The sequence below is a fragment of the Aulostomus chinensis genome, chromosome 3 (genome assembly GCF_037954235.1).
Source record: "Aulostomus chinensis isolate RoL2024-O1b breed Wild chromosome 3, RoL_Achi_v1.0, whole genome shotgun sequence".
Taxonomy (NCBI): Eukaryota; Metazoa; Chordata; class Actinopteri; order Syngnathiformes; family Aulostomidae; genus Aulostomus; species Aulostomus chinensis.
The window spans coordinates 21,614,136-21,633,823 of record NC_141322.1 but is presented as its reverse complement, the minus strand read 5'-3'; the positions used below and the strand labels follow the sequence as shown (position 1 = coordinate 21,633,823).

The following is a 19,688-nucleotide window of genomic DNA, read 5'->3' as shown; positions in this document are numbered from 1 at the left end:
GAGAGCTGTTTGACGTAATGATGCTCAAACTACCGCAGCCCTGCATTATTTATTCATCTTGCTCTTGTTACCATTCACAAAACTCCAGTCAGAAGTCGGTGTGATGAGGACCAGTTCACGGTAACGCAGCAGCCTCTAGTGGCCACACACGTCACCTGTCAACAACCACACACCTATTCTGGGTTTACTCTCTGAGAGGCAATTTCACCTCTCTATGTTGAAAATAACAGGAACTTCAGCAACTGTGTGTGTGAGAACCTGACAGGTTTGTTGTCGTCTCCAACAAGTAAAACCTGAGTTTTTCTGGACCATTTTATCACAGCAGTTACATGTCAGCAGAGATAACTTTAACACTGTGTGACTGTCTGCTATTTTGTAACCGCTGGGATCAAATCAAGATTGTTACTATTTTGAATTTGCATCATTGTGATTATGCGCTTTTATTCATCGGGTATTTAATTAACTGGATGATCCATTACAAACATTTCTGACCGGTTATCCGACAGAATAATAAAAACCAGAGACCAGACGAGAGAGACGATCCTATCCATGGTGAGAATGTCAGAGACAGAGAAGGGGCCCTTCATCCATCTCCACACACGATGAGCTAAACGCATTGTGAGTTCATTAAACTACATTACTATTCATTTATTCATGTCCACATGCATTCAGTTTTAGAGAAAATAAAATTGGAAAATGGAGTCCTAACTTCATTCAGGGCTCTGAAAGATGATGTGATTCAGGCTGCTGAGCCGAGGCTGGGTGTGGTACGCTGCTTCAGTGTCATAGCATAGACGCCTTCTCACTGAGGACCAAATCTCCAAATTGTGATTCAATTCCTATATTTTCAAATTGCTGTGTGGAAAATGCCAAGGGGCTGAAAATTAAAGAGCTGAAACAGACATCTTAAGTGAAACCACATCCTGGTAAATTGGTTGATATTTTCATGTTATGAAACCGCTACGAATGCGTGAAAGACATCTGACGTTGACGTGCAGTGGTGGGAGGTTGAAGCATCCGATCTTCAGTATTTGCATGTAAGGGTACTCTAATTTTACCCCGCTACATTTCTCTGAACCAATCAGCTACTCGTGACTTCAGAGGAAAAAAAGTGTTTTGCAAAGAAAACAGGCAGATGAGGATGATTTATTCCTAACATATCAGCAGAACTGGAACACCTGAGAGGTCAAGGGTTATGGGACAGAATGCTTCCACACTCGGGAGGACAAAATTATCACACAGAATGTGTACAGTTACTTTTGATATCCCAGTGAACTCAAAAGATTGAATCCTCTTACATCAGTGTTTTTTTTAATGGGTACTTTTACTTTTTTTAAGTGAGTAATTTAGCAACAAAGACACGTGTACTTCTTCTACCACTGTCAGTGAGTGATGCATTTTTTTCTTAAAAGATCTAAATTTGAAGTTTTGCTGAGGAAGCAATATCAAAGTCAAGGTAGGAGAATTACATTTTTCACTGCCGGCCTCCCTGCTTCCTTTTGCATGAAAAAATTATTCATAGACTGGCAATTTACAATCTCCGTATTTGGAATTTTCAACCTTACTGGAATACAAGGGCTCTAATGCTGCTGCATCTCACCAGCAGGTGTTTCAGAAAGGAACATGTGACAATAGGGACCAGGCAGCAAACATATCACAGCAGAAGAGGGTGTATTTGAGCACCTTGCCTGCAGGCCCATGATGCTCACAGATGGGTTCCTAGTGGGCTGCAGCGTGGACAGGACTGGAGAGGCGAGCACAGAGCCTGATCGTCTGCAGAAGCCAGCCTGACTTGAACAATATTGTCACGTCGCTTTGTTACCGGGGTCTGGCAGGCAGGCAGGCTGCCTCCCCCAACTACACCACCTTCCGAATGAGTTACTGAGGAGACTCAAGCCTCCATCCGCCATTTTCAGCAGATTGAAAGCAGGTAGAGCAAAAATAAAAGCACAAGTCCCGGTCAAACAAAGCAGGTAAGTGCGCGTATTAGTCAAACAATTATAAAGCTGCAGCCGCAGGAGTCCAGCATCGGGGGGAGAAGGCGAGAGGACCGCAGCCTGGACGGGTAACAATAAACTGCACCGTTCAGGCGCTGTGCAGCCAACGTACACAGTAGTCTGATTTATTTGTTTAAGCCAACTTTTCACGGTGAGCCGACAGCAAACGCCTCACATACACACGCACAGTGAAACCTCCTGCACCGTTTGTTGCTTGAACTTCAGTTAGGAGGGATTTAAACATGTCTGATCACAACTACCAGCGGATTATAATAAAGACAAATGAACAAACCCGAGACTAAGTTAATCCATCTTCCAACAGGCTCAGTAGAAGACTAAACAGCCTCAAGCAACGCAAAGCAAACACTAGACTGAATTTCTGCCTCTAGTTGTCTTGAGTTTGAATTGAAAATCTCCAAATATGTCCCGTGAAAGGTTGAATCTTTTAGATTTGTAATGCAGGGTGCAACAGTAAAAACATGATAGAAGCCTATTGTGCTCCAGATGCCAGTTTTTCTCCTCCAGCTGGCTCAAAAATCAAGTTGCTGAAGCATCATGTGTGCCGGAAATGTTTGGTTATGGACACAAAAACAAACTCCATGCCAAAAATGAGCTTAAATAATCACTGGTAATTTTCTTCAACTCTTATTCAGTTTGGACTTGTGTAGATGTTCTGATGTTATTTTGTATTACAGTTCTAAGAGTGATATATTTGACTGTGACAAAAGAAACTAATTGAAGACATCACTATGAAAGAAACAATTTCTATTCTGATATTTTAGAGGTGAAATGGCAAATGGAGGGCAAAAAACAAGTAGTAATTCATTGGCTGGAGCTGCGGTATTTGTGAAATGGCTTTTGTGTCTTTATTTCTTCTATCGGGTTTCCTGGTCAGATGTGTTAATATTCAGGCAGCTTGAGGTTGACTTTGTGTGTAAGAGTCTGTGCATCAAGATGAAATTAACAGTTCATCCCCATTGTAAAAGAAACTTCTTTTTTTGTGTCATTTTATTCATTTTGAGAGCATTCTGTAAATTTAATTACCTTCTGTGTTTCCTCTCCAGTTCATGCGATAACACGCTGGTAACCTGCCTGATTTCACTGGTATAAAATCTTTAAAATAGATGAATATCAACCAAGTTGAACATGTCACTGAAGAAGGCAGCTTTTTGTTAAGAAATGTCTGTCTTTCTTTATCTGAGGTCATGGCTATTAGTGGTGGGACGGTGGAAACTCTAGATGAAATCCCAGCTCATGTGTGGAGTGGCTTGCCTGACTCCTTGAGTCTCGGACCTTCTGCTATAAATCAAAGCCGCATTGGTGAGTACGTCAGCGCGTCTGTGTCACACGGCGGTTATGTCCTCTGACTGTTGAGGGCATGATAATCAGAAAAGAGGAGAGGAGAAACCAAAGCTGACAGCACAATTATCATCGCATTGATTGTGCACAGAGGAAATCCTCATTGATACTGTACAGGATTGTTGATATAAATAACTTCATAGGGTTGTGCCAGCATGTTCAGATAATTTATTTATAACTAGAAGGCACTGGGAGAGCACACAGGAGTGATTTTTCCAAAGAAAAACAAGCAGCGATGAGCTGAAATTCCTCAGCCACCCATCCCCAGGTTTGGAAATTAGTTCTGACCTAATTTGGAAGGGATGTGGTCGACCCACTTGGAGGAGTATTTAAGGTGGAAAACAACAAGTCATTTCCTGTTCCCACCAGGTGGCACAGTTGACTGACAAACATGCAGACAAACGCCACCATAGACATGACCTTCTTGGTGGATGTGCTAATAACAAGAACAATGAATTATTATTATCATTACTACGTGCAGCCGTCCAGTCAGAAGTCTGCAAATACTGTTTTTTTGTGCGTTCGTAGCAGCCACTTAACAAGCTGTAAGATAAAATATGAATGAATGAAATGACACATCTTAGTTTACGAAGTCTCTTGTGTTAGAGATACATCTCTGGTGATTGTGAAAACAAAAAAACAACAACAATTGGATGAAAGCTGGTTGAAAACTGGTTAAAACTGGACCTCACAAAGACTGGACTGTGAAGGAATGAAGCCAACAAAATATAATCTGGTTACGATTGTAGAAGTCTTTACTTGAAACATCAAGTTCACCTTCACCACACGCACAAAGACACGTTGCTTTGCGTCTTTAATTATCACAGGGGCTTTCAATACTCATCACTTAAAACCACAGTCATGTTTATATTGAGATGTGAAGGATGAAAAGTTTTGCTCCAAAGGAGGTGGCGGGGCAAAACCCCCCCCCCCCCCCAAAAAAATCTGCCTGTTAACATCTTTTATACACGAATGAAGTGTTGATTATACTGACGCATCATGGAAGGAGAGAAATTGTGAGCAGGTTGCAAAGAAATTGGCTGACATGTTCAGAAACACAGTTTGATTTCCGGATTTAATTCCGTGCCTCACAAGGATGGGATTAATTATCCCTAAACCTGGTGAACAGTGATACTTTCGTGATTCCACAATGACCCTCAAGAGGACGGTTGTTGCGCAAGAAAGAATCAAAGAAAATAAGTGTATAGAGTTACTTGTTCCCAGTGAATTGAAAACAAAGTACAAGATACAGAACATTACCCAACCTATGTAACTTTTTTTGGAGTATGTTTGACTTTTGACAGGTATGCTAACACTTACCACCTGCAACCATTCGTTGTGCTAAGCTAACTAGCGGTCAGCTGGTCTCAGAGGAGAGAAGGGTATCTATCCTCTTGTCTGGCGCTGGAGAAGATGGATGATAAGTTTAATTCCCCAAAAAGTTGCTTTGGTCCCACAACATGCAACATTCTTGCTGATGACATTACATGAAAGGAGCTATTGACCCGCGATAAATGAGATGACTCACAATTTTCCTTTCATAATATCAACCCATTTGCTGACGAAAACCTCGAACGTAACCAGCATGAGATGTTTTTTGCTACTTTTTTCATTTCCAGGTGTCTGGGCTACACGGGTCATTCCTAAAGGCAAAAGATTTGGCCCCTTTGTTGGCGAGAAGAAAAAACGGTCCCAGGTGACCAGTAATGTTTACATGTGGGAGGTATGTTGTCAGCTGCTCTGTTGGAATCTTTCTCTAAAACACTCACCTCCACCTTTTAGAGGTGCGCTGCTAAAATGAGCCCAGCTACATTCGATATTTGAGCTCAGCACCTACAGCTGAAGAGCATGAAGATGAGTCACCTCTGGAAACTCTACCATAAATTCACTCCAACTTTACTCTGAATTCACCGGTACTTTTAATACACATCATTAGTTTCTGTCATTACACCTACGGCAAATTCTACTGATAGAATTCATCGTTTTCCTCCCTAAATAGGTGTATTTCCCAGCACGCGGCTGGATGTGTGTCGATGCAACAGATCCCATGAAGGGGAACTGGTTGCGCTACGTGAACTGGGCTCGCTCCAGTGCAGAGCAGAACCTTTTCCCCTTGGAGATCAACAGAGCTATTTACTACATAGTTTTAAGGGTAAGGCAATCACTTTCATACAGCTTCTATATCCAGCGGTGCAACAAATGAAGAAAAAGAATTTGTGACAAGTATCCAGAAATTATTTGGTTGAAAATGTATCATAAACTACTCCTCTTGTTTTTGTTTTTTTTTATTTAATTTAATTTTTTTTTTTAGAAAGAATTTCAACACATTGACACATACAGTTTACAATTTCAACACTTCCTGGGTATGTTTAAGGGAGCCTGTTTGAGAAAAGCAACTGCAATCAAGGATAAGCAGTGACACAGTGGTGGTTATCTTGTCATTTGCCCAATCTTGCTGTGAGCACATTCACATGAACGGGGCGGTGTTGGCACCAGGTGGCCAACCGTTAATATGAAGAAGCCTCACATTGCACCGAAAGAGAACAACAAAATAACCTTTAACAAATTCGGGCTCTGATATCGGGCCAGAAGCAACCCAACCAACATTTCAGACTGTGTGAACACGTAGCAGGATCCGAGATATAATCTTTCTATTTAATGAATGCAAGTCTTTAGTTTGTGTTTTTTTTTTAAGCTGCACCCCTGCTGGTGTTCTTGCACAAAGACCTTAAAGTCATATAAGATAAAACAGTCGCTGTCGTCTTCGGTGCAAATCAAGGATTAAATACTGAGCATAATTCAAACCAGTTGGTATGTTTACTCGCTAACTGGTTTTATATCTCATCTGGGAAAGGGGAGGGGTTTCGTGTCACTGCCGACTCACCAAGTTTCTGTCATTGACTTGTGTTAATATATTGTCAGTTTGTGTGGCGCCTCCATATGTTTTTATTAGGGATGCATGATATTGAATGATATGCTGATATTTGAATACTGGTAGCTGATGTTTACCATTATTATCTGTTGTAAAACAAATTCAAATGATCGCCACATTATGTACATACTGAAAAAAAAAAATCAGGCAGTTAATTTGGGAAGTCCCACAACATTTGAAAGAGCCCTTAAATCTTATATGTATTGTTTTCCTTGTCCTTTCCTTGATGAGCAAAGAAGAGACTTAGCAACGGACCAGTACCAATGATGTGCTGGTATTTTTGATCTCTCGATCTTTAACACAGCCTGCTCTGGAGTGGTTCAGATCTGCTGCACATGTAACCATGGTGATACACCCTAGTGAAAAGTGAACTACTTGCATGATACTGAAAACCCAGAGATAAACCCAAAGCCACCCCCCCCCCCACCTGAAAATCCTGCTTTGTAGTAAAGGCCCAAGGTAGATTTTCTGTGCTTTGTGAGCTCATTGTTCAAATGTTTCAAGGTGATACTTCACTCAAAAAATGAGTAGCTTGCGTTGACTCTAGTGTGTTGAACTCACAAAGATAATTTCCCTCCTGCATTAATCTCCTGGGACTCCAAAATTCATTTTAGTTCAAGTCGCCCAACTGTGAGTTCCTTAAAAGACAAATTCCCCTTTTTGGGTGAAGTGTCACTTCAACTTCGTACTCAGGCAAAAAAATGTTTTGCGGAATATATTTATATTTAAGTACCCTTTTAAAATGTAAGTGATTAAACTGGGTTATGGTTGGTTTGCAGTGTAAAATATGGGTCATCAGAATATAATGCAGATGTGTTAAAACTTTCACATTTTTTGTTGGTCCAACTAAGGTAAGTAGACGTTTGCTTTGGTAACAACATCCCTGTCACACAGGCCCGCCATCCATAATGTGGACTCTTAAAGGATACGAGCATTCCCCCCACCCCCACCCCCACCCCCCCAAAAGACAGATTAGATGCACTGTGTCCCAAATATCCTCTTTGACTCTCAGCAAGCCTGGCTGTGATTGGTGGCCCAGCTCATCTCTCATTGTTGCAGCCTATCGGGCCGGGAGAGGAGCTGCTGGTGTGGTACACAGTGGAAGACAACCCTGAGATAACAGCTGCACTGGAGGAAGAAAGAGCCAGCAGTTTGAGCAGGAAAAATTCACCCAGGGCGAAGCGAGGTGAGGCCTGCCTTTCAGCTCCCATGACATTTCTGTTCTGTGTCGATATTAAATGTCTCGGCTGCTAATGTGCAACAACGGCCCCCGAGTTAACCACGGGTTGATTTGTGTTCAGCTCAAGTCGAAGTTTAAACTGGCGAGCTAGCTTGCTACTAATGTAGGAAGGCTAGTGGTAGCTAGCGCTGCGATGTGTGGTGCTTTTCTCTACTTTGATATCCGACGTGAAACTCGTCGTTACGAGCAGATGTTGCTCTAAATAACCTCCAGCCGACCCACTGGTTGATGTTAAAGATCCCGTCTAACTGCTAAAGGCGCATCGGTGCAACTTTTAGCAGCTTTTCCTCCTTCTCTGGGTCCTGTCGAGGATGTGACCTTCCTTGAGTTCCTAAAGCATGAAAGCCATCCATCGGCGAGCCTCTCTACTTGATGATGGCCTAGCAGGTTAGCTTACTAGCGTTACCTTATCCAACTCCCGGCCTGTTGGGGAGCAAGTGTTAGATATCATGCTTAAATAAAGCCGTTATATCTTGCGGAGTGTATCTAAAATTACCCGGCTCGTCGTTTTGGGTCCAGAATAACCAGTCCATCGGGTTGTCAGACTTGGTGTTGCAAGCTAGCTAGAGCTAAAGCTAAAGTCTGAACGCACGGACATCACGGTGCAGATGGTAAAGTAACTTCTGATTACAAACTGATTTCATCGACCTTGGATAAAGTTGTCCGGCAGGCGTGTATTGAATTAACTCGGTTATTGTGATTTCATAGCGTTCGTAACTGATAATGAAAGAAAACACCCAAAAAAACATACACGGCATCCGGTTAACTTCGGGTGAAGTTGTGTAATAACGTGATTGTTACCTAAAACTCACAACGAGCTCCTGATAAAAAGACATAAACCATCAGTTGAAGCTCATAATTTGCTCCAAATACCCACCTCAGCCTGCTGTACACGTCTCTCAGTGCATTTGCCATTATGAACTCAAAGACTGTTTGTTTCCATAAGACTACTGGAATGTGCAGGTAATCTAACGAATAAACCAAATTATAGAAAATTTAAAAATGAAGACTTGGGGTCTGATATCTGACAATTTTTTTGTAACATAGATAAATTGGTCATTGAGGGTATTGTCTTGTTAAGATGTATAACAAATGCATTACAGAGGTTTTATTTGACAAAATAGCATGAATACAATGTGTTTGTCATTCAGATGCTTGTAGACATCTTTTCCAAACTCTCACTTTCTTTATATGTAACTGCGCCACATCAAAACAAGCAATAATAAAAAGATCCCCAAAGGCTTCAGCCGCTAATGCAGTCACCTCTGTACACTGAACTGTAGTGACTCCGAACTGCAAAGTCATCTGATATTACTCAGTTCATCTTCAAACAGTATTTTTAGCTTTTAGCTCAAGGAATCGTTTCAAGGTAGTTTTGGTGACATTATTCAGGAAATCGAAGCCTCTTTTATTCCTCCTCTTACATGTGTTAGAAGCTAGTTTTCATTTTACACTGCAGGATATTTATAAATGAAGCTATGTTTTGTGGTATTGTGTAAAATGATCTATATATATTTGTGCTTTATAATTGAACAGGCTTACATCACATTAATTGTGCTAAATACTAAATTGAATGAACCGGCATCCTGTATTTTACCATGTGTGTCCGAGGAGGCTGCCTACACACGGCTGCTTTAATCAAACAGGACACCAACTCCTGATGAATGAGAGAAATGTTCAATGGGCTCCTTGAATGTTACTACAATTAAACTAGAGAAATGCTTGGGTGTTTGTGTTGCGGCTGTGGCCTTTAGCCGCCTTTGACCAGTCTGGTCAGAAGGAATGCTAGGTCAGATGACCTTGTTGACACACTTTACTGATGAGAAGTTGCCAGGGGCGCCTGTTGAGACAATTGTCATGATGAAATACACCCGAGGCTCAGTTGTCTTATTTATTTATCTATTTATTTATTTATTTGCACGTGACGCTCACAGAAAGTTGTTGTGGAGACGGTTGTTGTTTGATTTTAGGTTTACATGGTAAACTTGTCAAAAAACAATTACACATCCACTAACAGGGGAACGGCATCATCTTCTGAGCCAAATATCTGGTCAGTAGGACTCTGGGGGTCATTGCTGCTTGGGGCTGTCCAGGTCGTCTGTAGTTGCTTTCTAGAGATGTTTCACAGAGGACTGTTGCCTTTTCTGTGGGATGAGTGCATCAGTGTTGCTGACCAGCTCAACAATCGGCATAAACCTGCCATAAAACTTTTTGATACAAGGAGGAGCTGTAGGGCCATGTTGAAACTCTGTAGCTTTCACATCATTAGAATTACCTCTTATATTACTCTCATTCATTTGATACACTGTTTGTGCTACGTCATTCTTGATGATGCCAAACTTTTTTCTTTTTTTTTTGATGGAATAATATAAAGGATTGACTGGATTGATTTGTGCATCTTAGCTCATCTTGAGATGAATTGAAGCTGGTCAAAATGGACAGTTAACCTGAAGCAGTGGGAAAATGTAGCTCTGGTAGATTCCCTCATGACCTACACATTTTCTACTCGTGCAGCTTCTTGTAAAACTTTGTTACAATCTTGTACTTATCTGATGCTGTTATCTGTTACCTACAGCAAGAAGAAAGCTGCAGGAGAAAGCCGGACTAGCTGATTTGGGGGAATTCAAGAAAAGTGGAAACAAACCTACTGTCAAGGAGATGTGGGATGGGGAAGGTAAGTGGACTTATTGTCATGGATAATAGGTATCTTTAATTTGTGATTTTTCTATATTTCAGGTATTTTACACACTCCTCTTCCCCATAGATCCCATTTAACAATGACTAAGACAAAAACAAAACCTACTGATATGTGTACCCACGAGGAGCCGAGTCCAACATGTAATGTCTCTGAAGGTATACAACACCAGAAAGTAAAAGAATAAAGATAATTTACAATTACAATCCAACACATCACAATTAAAAGTCTACATTTGTACATCATCAAATGTGATCCACTCATCCTGTGAACCTGTCTTGAGTAGTTATTAAAGTATGTTGTGTTTTGTTGAGAAAGGCTGACTTTGATTCTCCTGGTTCATTTTTGCAGGTCTGAAGGAGGAGGATGTGGGGTCATTGACCAAGGCACCCTCACAGAAACTCCAGGAAGCCAATCCCACAGAAAGCACCGGCTGTAAAGATGTGCAGGACATGTCATCAGTTATGATAGACAGGAGAAATGGGGAGGAGGAAGAGGAGGAGGATGCTAATGATTTGGAGGATCTGAATGAAGCACAGCAGCAAACTGCTCAGCTTTCTTTTGTGGCTGTGTCCATGTCAACAATGCACCCTGGTCTCAGCAGTGAGGAACAAAGCCATACAGAGTCTAAGGTAAAGTTTGAGTCGTCCTCGCCTTTCGGGCAAGAACCAGAGGTGGATCCTGAACTTGACCTTGATCCTGACCCTGATGGTGACCTTGAAGGGGATCCCCATGGAGAGTCATTTCCCTGTCAGCACTGTGAACGCCACTTCTCCACCAGACAGGGTCTAGAGCGTCACATACACATCCATGCCATCAACCCTCAAACACAACTGTTCAAGTGCCGCTACTGCAGTAAATCCTTTGGCTCACAGGTCGGGCGGCGGCGGCATGAGAGGAGGCACGAGAGCGGACCCAAGAAAAAGCCTGGCTCCCTGGCTGGAACTGCTAATCTACTCAGTCCCATGGTGCAGACTGATGTTTCAAGTCCGGACTGCACCAGCCCAACTAGTCACTATGTAGCCACGGGGTCTCAGTTTACAGGAGGACATCTACAAATCTCTGAAGTGCAGAGAAAGGATCTGGTGCCTCACACTGACCGTCCTTTTATATTAGATGAGAACGGGGAGTCCAAGGAACTGCATCCTTGCAAGTACTGCAATAAAGCGTTTGGCACACACACAAACATGCGCCGACACCAACGCAGAATACACGAACGACACTTGTTACCCAAGGGGGTTCGCAGGAAAGGCATGCTGCTGCAAGAGGCATCAGCGCAGCAACAGCAGCAGCCAGATGAGTCCCCCAATACCAGCCCCCCACCTGTATACGTGCCCAGTGCAGACACTGAAGACGAGGCAGACAGGGATGATTATGCAGTTGACATTTCCAAAAACATCTCTGAGAATCTGAGCTTCTATATTGACGGCAAGATCGTATCCACCAGCACCGTTAGCAGCTGTGAGGTGATAGAAGTGGATTCTAGATCCGCGGCACTGTTTGGTCTGGATACGGTCATCATCAACCCAAATCAGATCAGTCAGGCACTGAAGGTGGAGGGTAGAATGAGTGCTGCGAAGCAAGTCTCCAACATTTGCCAGCAAACATCAAAAAGAAGAACATCAACACCACCTCTTGTTCCCAGCCTTAAAGTGGAAACAGAAACATCGTCTCTCAATGCCTCGTCATCATCCTCTACATCTTCCTCTTCTAACTTGCTAGTGGGAGGAATTTTCCAGCAAGATCCATCAACATTTCAGCGAGAAAAAACAGTTTATCTATCACCTAAGCTGAAACAGCTCCTCCAGACACAAGACATTCAAAAGTCTACCATCACTCTGATAACAGAAAGCCATAGACTGGCCTCCCCACTGTCAGTCACGCCACTGCCTGGTGCTTCAGGCAGGTTTAAAAGAAGAACAACTTCTCCTCCGTCATCTCCGCAGCTCAGTCCCGCATTTAAATCAGAGAGCTGTAAAGCTGAGGCGGCAAGTTCATACACCCTTAAGGTGCCAAAGCTGGAAAATTGCAGCGTCTCACCTACTGGAAGCTCTCTGGACAAAGATGAAATGGACACCCTGAGCCCGTCTGGAACTAATATACATGGGCACCCCTCCTCTGGTAGTGGAGGAAATTCCTGCAATCAGCAGCCTTTAGACCTGTCAAGCACAGTCTGTAGAAGAAGTGACACATCAAACAAGGTGGTCGGGGACTCAGCTCTTGATTTGAGCTTGAGTCGGAAGAGCAACGTTGAGCCTGAAATGAAGGGAAGTCCGGCACCACAACAGTTGATAAAAAAGAGAAAGCCTAACACCAGCATGCTTGAAAAGGTGCTGATGAACGAGTATGTAGGTCTGTCCTTGGCTGGAGACGAGGGCCCCTCGTCCTTAGCGAACCTAAGTTGTTTTCATTCTCGGTCTCCAAATGTAGCATCAGAGTCTGCCCACCCCTCTCCACCCTCTTTAACCCCTGTCACTATGAACCCCTCTTCCCCTGGCACCTCCAGTGTGACATCCCCAACACCGCCTCCCCCTGTATTGCCCACCATTCCCTCGCCGCCAATTATAGCTGACTCCCCTCTTTCTCAGCCTTCAGACTCGTCTACAGCAAGACCTCTTCCTGTCCTGTCCCCAAAAATGTCTCCAAGGTTGGTTGAACATGTGTCAGACTCTGAGGAGATGATGGTAGCTGAAGAAAACAAAGAGGAAGAGAACCATATCCCTGAGACACTGGACCCTCCAAGCACTCTGCCGAAAGAACCCTTTTATCATTCAGCGCCCAGCTCCCCTGAGCCACCATTAGTAGGACTGTCCGCTACAGAAGACGTTTCTCTAACTACGACTTGTAACAGTCTGCAAAATGGAGAAATGAATGAAGACCTCAACTCAGTCATGGAAAAATCTTCGAACTCTGACATTACTGCTCTCTCATCCCAGCCAGAAACCTCCTCATCCACATCTCCGCCTCCTCCCGCATTACATGACCCACCCCCTTCACCGCTTCCTCCATCCCCTCCTCAGATTAAGATAAAAGACGAGCCTCTACCATGCTTAGATGAGCAGGCCATCAAGAATCATGCACCTGCAGACGATTTGAACTCTGCACCTGATTCTGCTGCTCCTGATAAACTGTCTGAGGTGGAGGAGGCTGATTCAACATACTGCAAAACTTTTGTTTGTAACGTCTGTGAAGAGCCATTTAACTCCATGAAAGAGCTCAGTGGACATATAACAGAGCATGCCTCTGATTGGCCCTTCAAGTGTGAATTCTGCGTGCAACTTTTTAGTGACTCATCAGCGCTGCTTGCTCATCGGACAACACTACATGGGGTGGGCAGGATCTTCCTGTGCTCTGTTTGTTCTAAGGAGTTTGCATTTCTCTGCAACCTCCAACAGCACCAAAAAGATCTGCATCCAAACGAGGCATGCACGCATACCTCTGTAGAGAGCGGAAAGCTCAGGCCGCAAAACTACACAGATCCATCCAGAGCCAAAGAGGAAAGCACTCCCTCAGTAGCAGCACCGGAGACTTCAGATGAAGCCGTGCCACACAGTGACCCCGATGTGGGAAAAGAAGAGCCTGACGTTAATGGTAATCACGCTGAGGATGGAGCGGAGGACCCTAATGAGGAGTTATACACTACAATAAAAATCATGGCCTCAGAGGGCGGGAAGCCCAAAGGCCCTGACGTCCGCCTCGGCATTAATCAACACTACCCCAGTTATAAACCGCCTCCTTTTCCCTATCACAGCCGTTCCCACGCCGGCTCTGTGGCCTCGGCTACTAACTTCACCACTCACAACATACCACAAACTTTCACCACTGCCATCCGCTGCACCAAATGCGGTAACAGCTTTGACAACATGCCTGAACTGCACCAGCACATTTTGGCCTGTGCAAATGCCAGTGATAAGAAGCGCTATACTCCCAAGAAAAACCCCATCCCCCTCAAGCAAATAGTGAAGTGTCCAAACGGAGTCATTTCACCCTCTGCTGCCGCTGCAGGCCAGAGTGCTTTCCGTCGTATGGGTCAGCCAAAGAGACTTAACTTTAATCAAGATGCTGGTAAAACAAAAATGAGTGCCCTGAAAAAAAAGAGAAACCAGCTGGTCCAAAGGGCAATTTCTCACAAAAATAAAGCTGCCACTACTGCAAAGAAGGCTAGTGGTAAAGTTGAAGAGCAAAGTAATGTCTGCCCCCACTGCAGCCGAGAGTTTACCTATCCTGCAAGTCTCAGTAAACATATGGCAGTCAGCTGTCCCATGAAGCCTGCTATTAAAAAGGGCAAGAAAGGACTAGCAGGGGTGAAAAAAGAAGCAGATAAAAACATGAATCTTAGGAGGAAAGCTTCAGACTGTGAATTACCGCAGACAGAGCCGGAGCATAAACCCCTGGGAAAGACCAGAGCTCGTAGCTCTGGTGCAGCAGACCCTGAACCCTCCCTGACAAGCAGAGGAAAAATGGCTGCAACACTAGGTCCACTGAAGAGGCCTGCTTCATTCCCAGCATCAGTTCCTGTGAGCAAAAAAAGTAAGAAGGGCCAAGCTCAGTCTCTACCTCCCACCCCTTCAGCTCCTGACTCCAGTGACAGTGCACAAAAGCCAACCATGAGAATGCAGCGCATGGGCAAAGAGGCACCACCCAAGAGATTGATGGAGGCTAAATCACCTCCACAGCAGCAGAAGAAAGAGGAGCGGTTTTCTCTTCGAACCAGGGAGAGAGTCGGTGGTCCAGTCACCAGGAGCTTACAAATGGCCAACATCCCCCCCTCTGCTGAGGTCAAAACTGAGGGACCGCAGATTCCAGAGCCAAAAGAGACTCAGGTCAGGCATGAGTGATATGTGTGTGTGTGGAGATTCTCAGGAGATCTTATATATGAAAACCATTCGAAGGCCCTGAAACAGTAACACCTCATCTCTAAATCCTGAACCAGCCCTTGATGATAGATAAGAGGTGCCATGTATTTAGGAACCTCAGTCCAGTTGTTAGTATAGCACTTAGATGTAGCATATGGAATTTATCTATTTTTTTTATATTCAATAACTTTGTTTTTTAAACTTAAATCAGTTTTAATGCTTCAGATCAATAATTTAACCAGGCTGAAATCAGCTGATTGGAGGTGGATGGACATGACAACTATGACTAGTGGGAGTGCTTACAGTAGCTAGGGTTACATGGACTACGTTGTTTGTAACACTTGCTGGAAGCTGGACCGTGTGTCCTAAAGCAGTTTGGCTGCTGTATGTGTTTAAAAAAATGCTACAAAATATCTAGTCTGACGTGATAGTGTGATTAAGATGTGCGCTTGTACACACGGGCTTGACCAGTAGTTCAGGTCTGTAAACATGCTCTGTGCATGGCATGGTCTGAATTGGATTCCTATTGGGAGGATTGCTGTCCATATGATTGTCACGCTGCAAGTTTATACTCAATACTTGTTTTGATCAGCATTCCTTAAGTATCCAATATGACTGAGCTTCTTAAAGATTTTGGTTTTGAGTGTTTCATGTTAATATAAAGGGTTGAATATTGTTTTAATCTACTGTTTAATTCATCATCTCTCCTGGCGGTTTGCTCCCTGTGTCATAGATGAGTGCCTTGATCTTTGAGTGCTTTTGTGTCATCCATCAACAGCGACCCATCGCACAGCTCCGTGGTTCTAACCTTTCTTGTTGTCATGTGTTTCAGGAGGTGCTGATGAAGTGAGCCATGCTGACATTTTTGAGCTGTCACTGAGGATCCAGTGCTCACCTCTCAGGCAATATTCTGGTCTAATCAAGGCACTGACAGCACTGAGGTTCACCTCTCTGTAGTGGGCTTGTTCTCTCATCCCAACTGCCTTGCTGGATTTTACGGAGGGACCTCAACTTTGTCTCCATCTATCGTTTGAACTGAGCCTTGATTTTAGCCAGCCTTGCAAAAACAGAAAAAAAAGAAGAAAAAAAAATAGAAAACCCTGTAAATGGCAATGAGTTAATATATACAGTCTGTGTCTTTACTTGACTCAAAACAGTAACATTAGGGCTCCGTTATGTTGGAAAGCTGATATGCATAAGGCAATCACGTATCAGTTAGGGAAACCTGTTATTTTCTTTCGTTCTGTATTTTCACCATTTGGTTGTTTAGATTTTTGGATGTCTCAAGAGTCTCTTAATGCATGTCCTGAATAGAGTATAATCTAGATTTAAGACGACTTCCATGTCTCTCCCAATGGGCACCTACTTCAGTTTATACGTTGATTTGCAAAGTATGTATGTTTTGATTTCAATTTCTGTAGTCATATTGTAGAATATATCTTATTGGCATATTTTGTTTGGGAAACAAAAATGAGATGGCAGTTGTTTACTGCAACAATTGGTCCTCAGGAACACTGTGAGTGTGCGTGTATGTATGTGAATGGTTGGATGTGCAGCCTGATAAATATTCCTCTGGTCCCCAGCTCAGTTATCTCACTTTGTATCGTTTGCTCATTCTTTTTATTTTGTTTAGTTGATTTTAATCTGGCGTAAGCAGGTAATTCCAGTTGTAAAATAATGGGAATTATGTTGTATTTTGCCTGAAATTATGTCCTCCGTCAAAAAGAATCACCATTTCCCAGTGTTCTTACAGCACTTTAGAATAAACTGCCAAAATCTCTAGCCTGATCAGGACGATTGGCTTCATATTATGGTGAATAACAGAATGTATTCAGGTCTTTTGCACCAAATCAGTGCAACTCATACGTCTAAAATACTATTGTAATATCTCTGCCGACAAAATTGAATATTGACTGAACTATCTGACAGAAAAGCGGAATGCAGCATTGTCCTATAATATTTTTTATTTTTAAGTTTACTTGTGAAAAGGTTTTCACCTATTTTTTAAAGAGCCATGCCACAGTAATGTCACGACGATGTTTTTACCGGTCAGCTTTGTTTCAGTGTGTATGTTCCGTTAGACTGTACACGATGAAAATGTCATTGTCCCTGCTAAGAAAGTTTATTTTCAATTTACGTCGCTTGTCACTACACTTGTACAACAAAACTAGACACACACAGGCGTCGCTGAAACGCGTGCAGCATGTTAATGGGAAAGAAAATTGATCAAGATTATGAATTGAAGCTAATTTATATTTCCACAAGAAAATCATCTTTCAGCGTCGTGGGTATGGGAGTAAAGATGAACAAAGACAGAAATCCTGAATGACCTCAAGTAAAACTTTAATGTAATTGACAAAATAAAAGAATTTGTGTTAAGTTTTTTTTTTTTTTTTTTTTTCCATGTTCCCGTTGGGTGTAAAGGGTTAAAGACAAATGTGCTGGCGCTGTTGTTCTAATGATCACATGGAGCTTTCACCGTTGAATATTTTTCTACTTTATTAAAGTTTACTGTACATGTTAAGAATTTCACTGCGGATCCAGGAGAGATTAACTGCAGCAGACATAAGCAGCTCTGATTCTTCAACGTAACGGACATCCCTGCAGCTCGACTACAAGTTTTCCACATTAAATTTGCTGATCGCCCCGCTAAGAACCTGTCAGGGAGCTGCCAGTTTATGAAAAATACATTAGTCTACATTTGATTTGATAGAGTGAAAATATGTAAGTGGCTGCCTTTACTCTGCAGGTCAGCAAGCTGCTGCCGGGGACCACAAAACAGCCATCACTGGCTTGCTGGGTGCTCAGATCTATTTTGGGAGCAGTGCACTTGTCAGGGAGGTTGACATGTGAGTCATACAGTACCTTTAATACTCAGTGCAGCGCACCTTCATTCAGAGCGGCTCAACACGGTAGCACAGACCAACACTTCCTGGTCAGATTTTTCCTGTCTGTTCTCAGGTGTCTGGTGCATCACTGGCAACACCGCGTTCAAGCATTCGCTGAAACATTTGAATCGAAAGGATTTGTCAATGTAGAGTTATCTTATGCCTTGTTGCCCATCTCTGGATTTGCCAGAAAAGCGGTGTGATGTTATTGCCAGCAGTATTTAAGTGTTTTGCTTCAGTTATTCATGAGAAATTGAATAACACTATCGACAATATGTCAGATATAAACGATTAACATGCTTGATTTTGTTCTGAGTTAAAGTAAAAAATGCTAAGTATTTATATGCACAAAAAAAAATTTAGATCTAATTTTTTGAATGATATGTTGGCTCAGCATTCTGATAAAACAAGTGGATTATTGCATATAAACATATACTGGTTTAGTCGGCAATTGGAACTCGTGAAATCTGGGATTAAAGATCGTTTTGTTTTGTTGGTGATGCTTTTATTTATTTTTGTTTAACAACAAACAAGTGAAAAAATAAAAAATGAATTTAGTAGTAATATCTGAACACTGGACTTATGCGGGATAAATGTGCTCACCACTGCTTTTTATGTCTCCGTGATGGCGGCCGCTGCAGGCTGGAGGCATTGTGTCATCAGGTCCGTCCAGACGTTCCCTCCTTGTTAGCAGGTTATCTCAGGTGTCCCTTTAGGGACTCTCTTCAAATGTAGCCTGAATCTCCTCTCAGACTCAGGGATGTTATAAAAAGATGTTGGTTGTCAAGTTGGCCTATTACAATAATTATATCAATTTATCATTCACAAAGAAAAGAACAACTGAAATTTGTTGACAAATTTAACAATTCTAAGAATTATTCTCATGGATGAACGAGTATCCTCAATTCAAAGTTAGTCACACTGAGAGGCTGCAGTTGGACGATCATGAGGCTATAGGACTGTCCTAAGATGCTCTTTTTATGTGGCTTCGTATTGCAATAATTTCTGGGATGATTTATTGACCCATAAAATTGTTTTTGAGCCTAGGTCAAAGGTCAAGGTCACTCTGACAGACCCAGATTGCGGAAGCATATCGCAATGCAGTATCTGTCATTCTCTTGTTCTTGCTACTATTTGCGAATACCCAGAGGAGGGTCACAGTCATAGCAGACTGGTGCCACCAACACGATAAACAATGAAAACTGTTACATTGTCGTTGGGGTAGCACATGCGCTGTGTTATCAATTCTGTGTGTGACAGACCAAAGTATCTGCTGCTGTGTGCGTCTCCAACATCTCGTCTGGGCTGAGAGTTTAGTTTCTAATCAACCCCCTCCCCAGTGGATGTCCATTTCCACGCTTTGGAAACAAACTTATTCAGGAACTGTGGAGTCGTAACACACAGGATTATCATGTTGATGGATGCAATCTGTGTTCCTGGACAGGGCAGATTTTTCTTTGTTCGGTGAGATGAGAAGTCATGTTTATTTGCCCCAGTGACATGATGGTGTAGTTTATGGGTATTCAGGTGTGTGTGTGTTTCTGTGTGTGTGCGCGTGTGGGAGGGCTGTGCTGCACCACAGGTCTATACATGCTGTCAGGGTGAAATATCCCAGCACTCTCTCTTGATTGCTGTGTATGGTGCTTCAGCTCTATTCATAAAAATGCAATTCCATGCAGCTCTGTGGCCGGCCTGACGAAATAAAGTACGACAGAGCAGAG

The 19,688-nt window shown here is 42.8% G+C and overlaps 1 protein-coding gene across 4 annotated transcripts; it reads left to right on the top strand.

Annotated features, from left to right (window-relative positions):
• Positions 1–1,672: 1,672 nt before the first annotated feature.
• Positions 1,673–18,462, top strand: prdm2b (PR domain containing 2, with ZNF domain b). Of its 4 annotated transcripts, none has more exons than XM_086199652.1 (9): positions 1,673–1,930; positions 3,062–3,101; positions 3,200–3,317; positions 4,976–5,079; positions 5,356–5,508; positions 7,348–7,474; positions 10,104–10,202; positions 10,575–15,046; positions 15,912–18,462. In XM_086199652.1, exons 3-9 carry the CDS (start codon positions 3,203–3,205, stop codon positions 15,927–15,929), a joined length of 5,088 nt encoding a protein of 1,695 aa, XP_086055778.1. In that variant the 5' UTR covers positions 1,673–1,930; positions 3,062–3,101; positions 3,200–3,202; the 3' UTR covers positions 15,930–18,462. The 4 variants fall into 4 exon arrangements, with proteins under 4 accessions (XP_086055778.1, XP_086055779.1, XP_086055780.1 ...); XM_086199653.1 differs by having other exon boundaries at positions 1,673–1,973; XM_086199654.1 differs by lacking the exon at positions 5,356–5,508.
• Positions 18,463–19,688: the final 1,226 nt, after the last annotated feature.

Coding starts and splice junctions, on each gene's coding strand:
- prdm2b (XM_086199652.1), top strand. CDS start 3,203: ATGGCTATTAGTGGTGGGACGGTGGAAACTCTAGATGAAATCCCAGCT. Junction 5,509..7,347: donor TTTACTACATAGTTTTAAGG/GTAAGGCAATCA, acceptor TCATTGTTGCAG/CCTATCGGGCCGGGAGAGGA. Junction 10,203..10,574: donor GGAGATGTGGGATGGGGAAG/GTAAGTGGACTT, acceptor TCATTTTTGCAG/GTCTGAAGGAGGAGGATGTG.